Source organism: Panthera leo, chromosome E1 (genome assembly GCF_018350215.1).
Source record: "Panthera leo isolate Ple1 chromosome E1, P.leo_Ple1_pat1.1, whole genome shotgun sequence".
Classification (NCBI taxonomy): Eukaryota; Metazoa; Chordata; class Mammalia; order Carnivora; family Felidae; genus Panthera; species Panthera leo.
In genome coordinates this window covers 27,993,498-28,006,604 of record NC_056692.1, presented here as the reverse complement: position 1 = coordinate 28,006,604, position 13,107 = coordinate 27,993,498, and the positions used below count along the sequence as shown (strand labels likewise).

The 13,107-nt window shown below is 45.7% G+C and overlaps 1 protein-coding gene across 7 annotated transcripts in view; it reads right to left on the bottom strand.

Moving 5' to 3' along the window:
* TEX14 (testis expressed 14, intercellular bridge forming factor) overlaps nt 1-13,107 on the bottom strand; it is a 122,415-nt gene that overhangs the window by 45,523 nt on the left and 63,785 nt on the right. For 5 of the 7 annotated variants that reach the window (XM_042915274.1, XM_042915277.1, XM_042915276.1 and 2 more), the window contains 6 exons: nt 12,315-12,480; nt 11,154-11,290; nt 6,846-6,927; nt 5,824-5,954; nt 3,950-4,063; nt 2,755-2,878 (listed from right to left, as the gene is read on the bottom strand). In XM_042915274.1, the coding sequence (XP_042771208.1) occupies nt 2,755-2,878; nt 3,950-4,063; nt 5,824-5,954; nt 6,846-6,927; nt 11,154-11,290; nt 12,315-12,480 (754 nt within the window). The remainder of the gene's footprint in view (nt 1-2,754; nt 2,879-3,949; nt 4,064-5,823; nt 5,955-6,845; nt 6,928-11,153; nt 11,291-12,314; nt 12,481-13,107) is intronic. The other 2 variants (XM_042915278.1, XM_042915279.1) reach the window with 2 other exon arrangements.

Genomic DNA, 13,107 nt, shown 5'->3' with positions numbered 1-13,107 from the left:
CTAAGGGGAAAGAAATTCACTCACACCAATGTAGCTGACTGATCAAAGTCATACTGGTCTCTCCTCAGAGAAATGGCATTCTTTTTTTAAAAAAAATTATTGAAATATGATTGACATATAATGTTATATTAATTTCAGGTGTACAACACAATATTTCAACAGTTCTATACGTTACATAATGCTCACCATGGTAAGTTTAGTCACCATACATTATTACGACATTGACTATATTCCCTATGCTATACCTTTCATCTCCATGACGTATTTTGGCTTGTTTTTGTTTTTGCTTTTTTGAGAGAGGGTGCAAGTGAGCGAGGAGCAGATAGGGAGGGTAAGAGAGAGAATCCCACAAGGGGTGAAGAGGGAAGGAGAGGGGGGGAGGGGGGGGGGAGATAAGCGGGGCTCACCTGAAGCGGGGCTTGAGCTCACAAAACCGTGAGATCATGATCTGAGCCAAAGTCCAATGTTTAACTGACTGAGCCACCCAGGTGCCTCTCCATGATTTGTTTTGTAACTGTTAAGTTTGTACCTCTTAATCCTCTTCACCTATTTTTCCCACCCCCTACCCTCTACCCCTCTGGCAACCACTAGTTTGTATTTATGAGTCTATTTCTGTTTGGTTGGTTGGTTGTTTAGTTTCCACACACAAGTGAAATGATATGACATTTGTCTTAGTCTGACTTATTTCACTTAGCAGAATATCCTCTCTAGGTCCATCCACATTGTTGAAAATGGCAAGATCTCAATCTTTTTATGGCTGAGTAATATTCCATGGGTGAAACATATTTCATATTATCATAATTTCACGTTATATATATGTATATTTACCATATATATTGTATATACATATATACACACATTATACACATATCATATAGATATATACATATATCTCACCTCTTCTTTATCCATTTATCTATTTGTCGACACTTAAGTTGTTTCCATATCTTGGCTATTATAAATAATGCTTAGGGGTGCATATATCTTTTTGAATTGGTATTTTCATTTTCTTTTCATAAATACCTAGTAGTGGAATTGCTATATCATATAGTAGTTCTATTTTTAATTATTTGAGAAACCTCCATGCTATTTTCAACAGTGGTTGCACCAATTTACATGCCTATCAACAGTGCAAAATGGTTCCTTTTTCTTTTTTCAAAAAAATTTCTTAATGTTTATTCATTTTTGAGAGAGACAGAGTATGTGCGGGGGAGGGGCAAAGAGAGAAAGACACAGAATCTGAAGCAGGCTCCAGGCTCTGAGCTATCAGCACAGAGCTTAATGTGGGGCTCGAATTCATGACCTGCAAGATTATGACCTGAGCCGAAGTCGGATGCTTAACCAACTGAACCACTCAGGCACCCCAAAGGGTTCCTTTTTCTCTACATCCTCACCAACATTTATTATATCTTGTCTTTCTGATACTAGCCATTCTGACAGGTATGAGGTGATATTGTGGTTTTGATTTGCATTTTCCTGATGTTTGGTGATACTGAACATCTTTTCATGTGTGTTTGCTAACTGTATGTCTCCTCTAGAAAAATGTCTATTCGAGTCCTCTACCCATTTTAATCTGATCATTTGGCCTCCCTCTTTTTCTTTTTTTTTTTTTTTTTTTGGTATTTAGTTGCAATATATCATTTGCAAATATCTTCTTCCATTTATAGTCAATTGGCTTTTTGTTCTACTGATGGTTTCCCTGGCTGTGCAAAAGCTTTTTATTTCAGTGTGGTCCCAATAGTTTATTTTTGTTTGTGTTTCCCTTGCCTGAGGAGATATATCCATAAATTTGTTGCTAAAGCCCATATCCAAGAGATTACTGCCTATGATTTCTTTTAATACTTTGATGGTTTCAGGTCTCACGTTTAGATCTTCAATCCATTTTGAGCTTATTTTTGTGTATGGTCTGACAAAGTGGTCCAATTTCATTCTTTTGCACATAGCTGTCCAGTTTTCCCAACACCATTTGATAAAGAAACTGTCTTTTCCCTATTGTATGTTCTTGCCTCCTTGGTTGCACATTAACTGACCATATAAGCCTGGGTTTATTTCTGACCTCTCTATCCTATTCCCCAGAGAAATGGCATTTTAAGGTATGCCTTCATCAAATGACAGGAGAAGAAAGGGGAGGAGAGGGAAAGGGAGGGGAAGAGAAATAACACTAGTAAGTTCTTAGGCAGGAGGAATGGCTAGCCATTTTGGGAAAGGACTCTTTCTGGAGGGTCTCTTCTCATTCCAGCCTAGGATCTTTAGAATAAAGTCATAGAGAAAGAAAAACAAATGCTTCAGGACCTCTCTGAAGGCACATCTCAGCCCAAAGCACACTTCCTAGGGAGTCAATGGGCCCTGAAAGATGTTCCTACAAAGAAATCTGAAAAGTGAAAGGGAGTGATACAGGTCTGTATATAAACAAACCTCTCTCTACAGCAAAGGCCCTGAAAGAAATAAGTGAAACTACAGGAAAACAAAGCCAGGGGCTGTGTGATTACAGTTAGCTAGAAATGCATCTGTGTGTTTTCTGGGTCTGCTGAACTCTCAGAGGTTTGATGAAGAAACAGGACAGACAATAAAATCACACTAGTTCCAATCAGGTCCTTAAGTGGTGCATTATATACCCTTAGAAAGTAAAGAATTAGGAGGTTTATCGTCCTCACATACACAAATGGGAACTCCACTGCTGGGGTAGGGGGAAGAGGGCAGCGGTGAGAAGCAGAGAGGGCAGCAAGAGAAAATTCACCAAAAACAGCCATTTACCCGTTCGTGGAGAACACCAAACAGTGTGCCGACAGTGATGCGCTCGTAAACAAGGCGGGTCTTCTCTAGGTCTTGGGACAGGCACACAGCCATCAGCTGTAGCAGGTGCGGGTGCCGCAGCTTACTACAAAACAAAAGCAAAAGCAGCTTCACATGAGGTAGAGGGCAGAAAGATATGATGAAAAAATGAGTGCTTTCCTTCCTCTAGGCCCCTTGAACACATTCTAAACAAATACCATTTGTACCTAATGTCTTTCTAAGAAAACAGGATGGGTGGGGTGAGATAGGGATAGGGGAATCTATGGTCTCTCACTGATCAGAACCTGAGGGCGTAGTCATCGACAATGATGATGACAAGACACAACATCACCAAGAGCTACTGATCAAGGTACTTTACATGCATCATCTCCATCTTAACAACCACCTGTACGAAATACTTTATACTCATTTTTGAGATAAGGAAAACAAGGTCAGGGAGATGTCAGAAACTTGCCCAAGGTCACACACTCCTCAGTCTCACATCAAAGCCCACATTGTGTATATGCATCCTTCCAGCCTCCTGGGGTCCCTTTAGGCTGATTTCCCCCAAAAGGAAGAGTTTGGCCTCTGATACATCTCTTGCAGGGGTTGAGTGTCCTACTCAAGGAACTGGGTCCATTCACTCAGCAGTCCTGGTGTGAAACCATGATCCAAGATCCTGCTTTAGCAAGAGCTAAAGGATTAACCCTAAAGCCGTAGGAAACTTAAGGTACTAAGGTACACCCATGGGCATGTCCTCAATGGCAGAGACTCAGTTCCTCAGTTGTGTGGATCTCATGCACAGCCATCATCTATGAAGACAGGACTGTGCATGCTGTCCTCTTGGGTACAGGGCCAAAAAGCTTCAGGGGCTACTGGCTTGGAGGCTGGCTTGGAGACAACTGTTATGGGAAGTCAATCAGCTAACAGAATTAAGCCCCTCAGCACCACCATTCCCACCCCTCAGGCTATCCATTAATTTCCCTTTCTCTCTCTCTCTCTCTCTTTCTCTAGAAGTCAAATGAGCCCATTCCAACAGTCAGGAAATGCTGAGGCTGAGGGGGGCTGGTCTCCACACCTCTGCAAAAGCACCAGCACCAGCACCGTATAGCCCTGAACTTGGGTCTGTAAAGAGACGTGGATTGTAATGCACCAGGCTCTTGGGCTTCTTTCTCACCTGCTGTGTTCCTGCTCTGCAATTAACAAGTCAGCGAGCCGAACCCTGCTGCAGTGAGGATGGGTGGGGAGATTCAGCTCCTTCACTGTGACCCTGCTCCCATTCCACACCAGACTACAAGGGCAGGAGAAAGTGCGAGAGCAAGGAATGAGCAGCTCTCCCAGGCAAAAACAGGAGAAGTGGCATTTACACAGAATCTATAATGCAACTCCACTCTGCACCATTGGGTCCTCCCTTCCCCTACCCCCCTAGTCCTAAAGCACCCTCTGGAACTTAGTATGAGTGGCAGGAAGTCACTGAAGGATTTGAGGGAGGGAGTGACTTTACCAGGTTTGCATTTCTTTTTCATTTTTCAATGTTTGTCTATTTATTTACTTATTTAAAGTTTATATTATTTATTTTGAGAGGGACACAGAGAGTGTGAGTGGGAAAGGGGCAGAGAAAGAGGGAGAATCTCAAGCTTTAGCTGCGCTATCAGCCCATGCTGGGCTCAAACTCAGAAAACTGAGAGACCTGAGCTGAAATCAAAAGTTGGACGTCCAACCAACTGAGCCACCCAGGAGCCCCTATTTATTTATTGGGGGGGGGGGCAGGGTGGGCAGAAAGAAGGGGAGAGAGAAAATCCTAAGCAGCATCCATGCTATTAGCACAGAGCCCAATGTGAGGCCTCTATCTCATGAATCGAACCATGAGATTATGACCTGAGCCGAAATCAAGAGTAGAATGCTAGCCAGGTGCCCCTGGGTTTGCATTTTAGAAAGACAACAGCATTAGGGGCACCTGGGTGGCTCAGTCAGTTAAGTGTCTGACTTCAGCTCAGGTCATGATCTCACAGTTCGTGGGTTTGAGCCCCGCATTGGGCTCTGTGCTGACAACACAGAGCCTGGAGCCTGCTTTGGACTCTGTGTCTTCCTCTCTCTCTGCCCCTCCCCTGCTCATTCTCTGTCTCTCTCTCTCTCTCAAAAATAAATAAACATTAAAAAAAAAAGATAACAGCACCAGCAGTGTGGGGAATGGTAGGGAGGGGTGGTCAGAGAATGGGGAACTGGCTAGGAAGCCAGTCTGTGTGAGGGGCACTGATGACTTGAACAAAGACCACAGCAGTAGGACAGAAAGGAGGGGGGACCTGGTAACAAATCTGTGGCACAGGCAGGAAACTAGGGGATAGAGGGCCTCAGGAGTCTGGCAGAGGCCTTTTTGGAAAGGTGTTTCTTCTAGACAGGGAAGAAGCATCCAGGTTCAAGCAGGCCAAGAAACCTTGGCCAAGACAACTCTTGGGACCCTGCAGGTGCCAGGTCTCTGGGGACTGAGAATACCCCAGGCACTTTTGTCATAGACAAATCCCATTACCGCTTCCCCCGCCCCCGCAGTTGGCTGGTGAGAGCTGTAGCTGATGCCTGTTCTGGCTTCCACAGAGGCCTCAATCAATACCCTCTGGCCTATATCAGAGACCAGACGGTAACCACTAAGCTGCCTCTAACTCTAGAAAACAGAGAGATTAGAACATCATCATGAGTAATCTTTCAGATAAGTTGTTCTGGGGTGGGGGATGGGGGGCATCTGGCAATGTCTGTAGACGCTCTGAGTTGTCACAGTCACAACGGTGGAAAGGGGTCAGCAGAGGCTGGTACCGGCATCCAGTGAGTAGAAACCAGAGATGCTCTTAAACATCCTACACTGCACAGGACAGCCCCCAACAACGAAGGATACCAGCCAAAAACATCAATGGTGTCCAGGTTGAAAAACCCTGATTTTGACGTATATTCTTCATTGTTTGTGTTTTGGGGGAAACCCTCCACACATAAGGGAATCACATGAAGCCCACCCTTCCTGTGGGACTAAATCAGACCTCCCACTGGCCAGCTTCTGCTTACTTGGTCATGACCATGTAGGGGCCACTGAAGAAAGAGAAGGTAGGCTCATCATCAGCTTGAATCACTTCCTTTTCTCCAATTACTGGAAGAGATCCCAGGTAGGCCAGCTGTGCTCCCCCTGTGAGATAAAACTGAGAGCAGAGCACAGCTTCAAATTGAGGGGAGAAAAGAGGAAAAGCAAAATGCCCTCAGAATCCTGTGCCAGCTAAAAATAATAACTGCTATTTACCAAAAGTTGCTGAATTCCCCTATGCACTGGACACTATTCTTTAATTTGTACTATCTTTAATCTGCCTAGAAACCCTGCAAGGTTGTAATATTCTTTCCCTTTTACTAGTGAGGAAACCAAGGCTCATGAAGAGAGGTCAGATGCCTGCCTGAAGTACCAGGCTGGGGCTCACAGGCCTCTTGTGCCCCCACAGAACCCAGACCTATGTGCAGCCAAGGCCAACATTCCTGCTCCCTCCTTCCCACCCAAGGCTGCCTAGGCACAACCAACAGATGCAGGGCTAGGGAAAACTGTCAGCAAACATCACCCAGACACCCAGTTACATTCCCAAATGTCTCTCTTTGATGGGCAGAACCAAGAACCCAAAAGATATTTTCCCTCAACACATTTCTCAGTTCAAAATCTCAATGCCTTAAAGGCATTCCAACAAAAAGTTATGGAGGGCAAGTCAACCACCAATAAGACCTATGGGGTCAGTGTAGCCCTCTGCTTCTCTTCAGGGAGACATGTCTGGGGCCCTCACTGGGAATTAATGAAAGGATCATTTTCTAAACTCCCCAAATCTAGCCCAATGTCATTCAAGGGAACTTTCCAGGGCTTTCTCCGTTTTTCAGTAAGGACAAGAAGACTAAGAGTTATCTGTCCTGCAAAAGTAGTAAAGAAGAAACAGAACACTCTGGAGAGGATAAGGAAAAAAGAGTTGGACAGGGTTGGGGGAAGTGGGGCCAGAGTCAGGGCCAGTTGGCTCTCCAGTTGGCCCTGCAAATGCTGGGTGTCAGTGGCAACCTCTTACCTTCCCAAAGCCAAAGCTGTAGATATTTTGCGCAGAAATGACTCCAGCTTTAAGCAGTCGGTTAGGAGAGCCACTAGGGTTTCTAGAAGTATTTTTAAAAGGAAGAAAAGTAAGAATTAACCATATCCAGAGGAACTGAGCTATGAATTAACCATATCCAGAGCTATGAGAAAGTGTAGTTCATTTTGTCTTTACTACTTGACTGTTTATCATGAAACTACGTAAGAGCCAGCCTATGAGAGGGCCCTGTGATTTCCACCTCCTGGTAATCTTGCCTTTGTGTGTTTCAGATAGGGCAGACCTGTTAGGCCAACTGGGCACTGAATAAATGATGGAGTGGTTGATTTCCAAGGCTAGATCCACCAGAGCTTCTGTTCTGATCACTCTCGGATCCCTTGCTCTGAAGGAGGCCAGCTACCATGTTGTGAGGACACTCTAGCAGCCCGATGGAGAGGCCCAACACCCACTACCAATTTGCCAGCCATGTGAGTATGCCATCTTGGAACTGGATCCTCCAGTCCAAGTGAAGCCTTCAGATGATAAAGCCCTACCTGACATCTTGACTACAACTTCATAAGAAACCCTAAGACAGATCCACGTAGCTAAGCCATTCCCTGAATTCTGACCCACAGAGATTGTGTGAGATACAAATGTTTATTGCTGTTTGAAACTGCTAAGTTTGGGTGGCTTGGGGGTGGATTCAATATGCAGCAATAGATGATGAGTTCAGATGGTCAAAGTTGGAAAGAATCAAAACATGTCTTTTTTTCTTTTAAGAACAAAACATCTTATCCAGCTTTTATTTTTATAGATGGGACAAATGGAGCCCAGAGAGGGGGAACCTGCTGGTCTGAGGTCACAGAGCAGCAGGAATGGCCAGACAGACCCTGATACTCATTCCAGCCACTGCTCTTTCCACATGCCACACCCAAACCACCACCGTGGGACACTGCACCCTGGGACCCCCCATGAACTGAGAGTCTGGCAAGGAATGGCTTATATTTCTTTGGCTCCCCAAGGCTGGCATGGTGCCATACATGTAGTAGGTGCTTACTTAATGCTTTCCGAATGAGTAGTTGAGGCTCAGATTGAAGGACAAAACATTCTGCTAGTGCTGGAGCCATTTTCCCTCCCTCAGCAAATGGCAAAGGAGCTGCAGGTAACAGTGTGTACTCATCCTCACCCCACATCAGCTCTGTGAGGCTCCATGTGCCCACTTTTCACGCACAGAAGCAAATTCTTTACTCTGCTTTCAGAGATACTTTTAGGCTCTATCTCATTGGCAACTTAGGCCAGGCTGTCCCTTCCTCACTTTTAGCTGCTGTGAGGTTTAAATGAGGACTCCACAGTTTGGACTGAGATAAACTGGACATCCCAATTTATACGTAATGTTCCAGTATCATTCGTGGTAGCATCCCCTTCACTCACAAAGCAGCCCAGCATGGAGGATAAGCTATCTGGTCAACGTAATCTGAGTGGACATGCCCCCTTCTTACACCAAATTCTTAATCTCCTCTAGAAACAGAGGCTACATGCTCAGGCCTCAAATATCCAGGGGACAACAACTGTTTCCTGCCCAGGGGAACAGATTTTGAGGTGGCAGCAACGGCATGCCTCCCCAGCAGCACCAGAACAGGAGGATACCATTGACAATACTCCCCCTTCCCATCTGGGGCTTCTCAGGTATGTGAGTGGCTTTTTAAAGGGTATGAGCTCCGTTTAAGCAGAGGAACTGGCTGTTCTCCAGCAGGGACTTGGACTATAACTACAATCAGATCAACATTTCTTGCTCTTTTACCTGAATTTCTCAGGCCATGTCTATTTAAGTAAATTCAGCTGGGTGGAAGGGGGAAAACGGACTTCCGTTATCTATAACAATACAACCATCTGTTCTTCTCAGTTCAGTGCTTTTTCTTTCCCCCCAACCAGGCTCTGTGTAAACACGTACCTGTGAGGAATCTTACCGACATGGGCCTCACTCACAGATCTGAGAAGCCAGTTCTTATCTCAAGGATTCATGTGTTTTCTTCACATTAAAAAGGGGGATGTATGTACTCCCACTCTACTTTCCATTAAGTACTGCATGGTCCAACCCCATTAAAAAAATAATGTTTCATCTAACTATAAAATAAATGCTACATCTAGATTAGTATCTGAAATTTGTTAGGTTTTTTAACACTTAACTTGGATTTTCCTTTAGGCTGGCCCTTGTACCCCCTCACCTTGTACTCAGCCCTACCATACAACAAGCAGTGAAGGGCTGGCGATGGTGAGCAAGACACACACAGGCCCTGCCCTCTTGGGGTTGTGGAACTGTATAAAATTTCTGAATGTGACAGACTCCATTTTGAAGTTCCATCTTCCTTTCCAACTAATGAACTCCTGAACTGGGCCAGAAGCAGCAATGGTTTCACAAAGCAGTTGCCCATAAAATTCAACAGAACAAATGGCATTCACGCCATAAAACTGTTGGTATGAACTTTAAGACAGAATAGTTTACTAATGCACACCAAGAATAGTTTTATTTGACGGCACCAAAAAAAACAGAGAGTAATCAAAAATAGCTCAAGGGGTGCCTGGGTGGCTCAGCTGGTTGAGCTGACTTCAGCTCAGGCCATGAACTCACTGATCATGAGTTCGAGCCCAGCGTCGGGCTCTGTGCTGACAGCTCAGAGCCTGGAGCCTGCTTTGGACCCTGTGTCTCCTTCTCTCTCTGTTGCTCCCCTACTTTCTCACTTTCTCTCTTTCTCTTTCTCTCTCTCTCTCTCTCTTAAAAATAAAGAAAGGTTAAAAAAAATAAAAAAAAAAAAAACCCAGCTCAAGCAGTTACTTAGTACCAGTTAACAGGCTTTTTCCTCTTCTTTATCTAAGTTCTATAATTAGCCCCCTTCTTTCTCACAAAAAAGACTCACTTTCCCCCACTTTTCTGCTTGGTACCAGAATCTGTGCTCCCTGAATTGCAATTGTGAGACCCCAAATAAAAGGTCTTTGTGTCTTGTTCAGTTTTGCCTCCTTTTCTCAGTTAGCAGTGTTCAGTCTTATTAGAAACAGGCAAGAACATATATAAATACAATAATTACAAACTGGGATAAGTCTCTCCAAACTCTGAAGGAGGGAACTCCACACAAGGGGGAGGGCAAGGACAGGCAAGGAGGCGAGCTCAGCAGGGCCTCCAAGGTCAGATGAGGAAGTGGGAGTTTATTCTGATAGCTATGGGGAATGACCTAAAGGGTTTTTGGCAGAGACTGGCAAGAGTGGCAGGGGGGCATGGGGGGAGCAGTTAGAAGTAACTAGACCATGGGGCACCTGGGTGGCTCAGTCGGTTAAGCGGCCGACTTCGGCTCAGGTCACGATCTCGCGGTCCGTGAGTTCAAGCCCCACATCGGGCTCTGTGCTGACAGCCTGTTTCAGATTCTGTGTCTCCCTCTCTCTGTGACCCTCCCCCGTTCATGTTCTGTCTCTCTCTGTCTCAAAAATAAATAAATGTTAAAAAAAAAAAAAAAAAAAAAAAAAGTAACTAGGCCTCGAGGGAATTAACTCATTTTTCCTAAGAAGCCAACGGCACCCAGAAAGAAAACCAGGACTTGTGCAGGGAAGGACAGGACAAGGAAGCCTTCGAGGGTGTGACAAGTCTTGCAACTCTGACTACAGAAAGTGATGCCATCAGAGAAAATCAAAATGGAAAGGATTCTCTGGATACAAACCCTGAATTAATAAAGCCCTAAGAACTTTATTTTATTTTGTTTTATTTTAAGCCCTAAGAATTTCAAATAGCTAGGCAGTTGAGCATGGAGATAAACCTGAGGCCCACCTCCTGCAGCTGTGATGGGATTAGGTGGGCTGCCCACTAGCTGGCAGCAAATCACGCCAGCTTAACACAGCCTGAGGACGCTAGGTTAAGCATTTGTATTCTTTTGTAGTCTTAGAGATAAAGGAACACTCTTTCCATGGTTTGGGAGAGGACAAAAAATCCAGTTGGCTGCTCTGCTGGGAAGGAGTTTTCTGCAGGGCTCCTCAGACCTGAAAAGTTCTTTCTTTGCTAACCACAGGGTGGTGCCCACTAGAGCCCAGAACTCATTTCCCCTGGACATTCCTGGATAGGGGCATGACAGCTGAAGGCGCTCCTCTGGGTACATTTTTAAGCGGCCACATCCTCTCCTTCAGAGCTCAGCACTTAGGGTGGGCCAGATCCTGGAGGGGACCAACATGGAGGGGACCATGGTGGCTCACGGTGCAGGACTCCTACAAGAAAGGCTGGGGTGATGCCCGCCGAATATTCCACTTGGCTCAGCTCAAGGCAGCACTCACCCCTGTATGAGGCCACCAAGCCTGGGTGGGCCACTGATGAGCCGCTGAGGGGAGTCAATCTTCTTTAGGAGGTCATAGGAGAAGCCCTGTATGATGGCCTGCATGTGCGAGGCACAGCGCTGCATGAACTCCACCATCTGCAACACAGCGTGAAGATGCTCAGTGCTGAGGCAACTAGTGGCTACCCTGGCTTTCAGTGCAACTGGAAGAGTCTGACATGAATGAGCTGAGGAGCCAGGAGCCCCTGACAGGGAAATCTCTGGAAAGGGAAGGGCTCAAGTGATTTTTTTTTTTACAGAATGTTTCCAGAGAGGTGATTTGGCAATCATTTCCTCCAACTCCCTCCATTAACAGATGAGGAAACTGAAGCAGAAGGAGCAAAATTACTTGTCTAAGGCGAACAGCTAATGAGTTGGAGAACCAGGGGGAGGGAAGGGAGGCCTCTGCCCACCTCCCTCCTCCCTCCACATGCCAAGTATTGTGCACGCACTTTATGCTTTACATCTGTTATGTTATTTAGACCTCATTCAAACGCATCACACCTGCCAGTGTGCAGCCTCAACAGGTTATGTAATGTCAGTGGGCCTCAGTTTCCTCATCTGTTAAATGGGGACAATAACAGCATCTACATGACCGATTTATTGTGAAGATTAAATGACTTAATACTGAGCTAATTTAATTCAGAACCTCTGATGTGTAGTTAAGTGCTAGTCAAGGGTCAAAATTACAACTGTTCTCCCTCCTCAGGTGCCTGGGAGGCTCAGTCGTTTAAGCGGCCAACTTTAGCTCAGGTCATGATCTCACTCACAGTTTGTGGGTTCAAGCCCTGCATCAGGCTCTGTGCTGACAGCTCAGAGCCTGGAGGATGATTTGGATTGTGTCTCCTTATCCCTCTGTCCCTCCCCTGTCGCACATGGTCTCTCAAAAAAAACTCTTCTTCCTTCTCACTGAATGGTTGGCCAGGAAAGAAAAGTTCACTAATCTTGCCTGAGGTTTTATAGCTGGGTAACTTGCTTCAACCCAGGCCTGTGTGTCCAGTGCCGATAGCAAGACCACTACAAGCTCTGTGCTGTCCCCAGGATCAGCCCCTGATCCCTGGGCTCCTGGCTTCCAGCCCAGTGCTCTGCCTTGGCTGTGGCTACAGAGTGGGCCCAACCTTACCACGGTGCTACGCTCCTTCCCTGCTGTCAGGGCCCAGGTCTGTGGATTTTGACCCTTCTCGTCGTGGAGTCGAAGATCACCCCCTGCATCCAGCAGTTTACTGAGGATCCACTGATTCCCTGAAAATGCTGCTGCATGAACAGGGGTACTCCCATCAAAGCAGCGGCTGGAGGGGAAAGTAGCAGTATTAAGGTGGCAGGATTCAATGGGTGACACAAAAAGCTCTCTTTTTACAAAGGAAACCTTTGGGAGGATTATAATAATATCATTTGTGAGGCTTTGCCAACAGGAGCTTTATACACATCCTCTTTTTCCACCCTTACCTCTACCCTTCAAGGTGGTATCATTTTCCAATATACAGATAAGGAAACAAAAGGGCAAAGCTGAAATTCATACCCAAGTATGGGTCTGGTTCCAAATCTGGTATCCCTTTTCCCATTGCTCTTTGATACTGGCTGCTCTGAAACAATTTCTTCATGTGTGTAGGGTCTCGAGGTCAGGCTGGTGAAGCACAAACTAACCAGACACCATCCCTCTCTTGTGAGAATGTCTCTATCTCCCAAATCCCCCAGTAGAGGCCCGCAAAACCTTGGCACCAGCAATCTGATCAAGAATCTACAGGGCCCAGGGACGCCTGGGTGGCTCAGTAGGGTTGAGCGTCCGACTTTGGCTCAGGTCATGATCTCATGATTCGTGAGTTTGAACATCGTTTCGGACTCTGTGCTTGACAGCTCAGAGCCTGGAGCCTGCTTCTGATTCTGTGTCTCCCTTTCTCTGCCCCTACTCCGCTCAT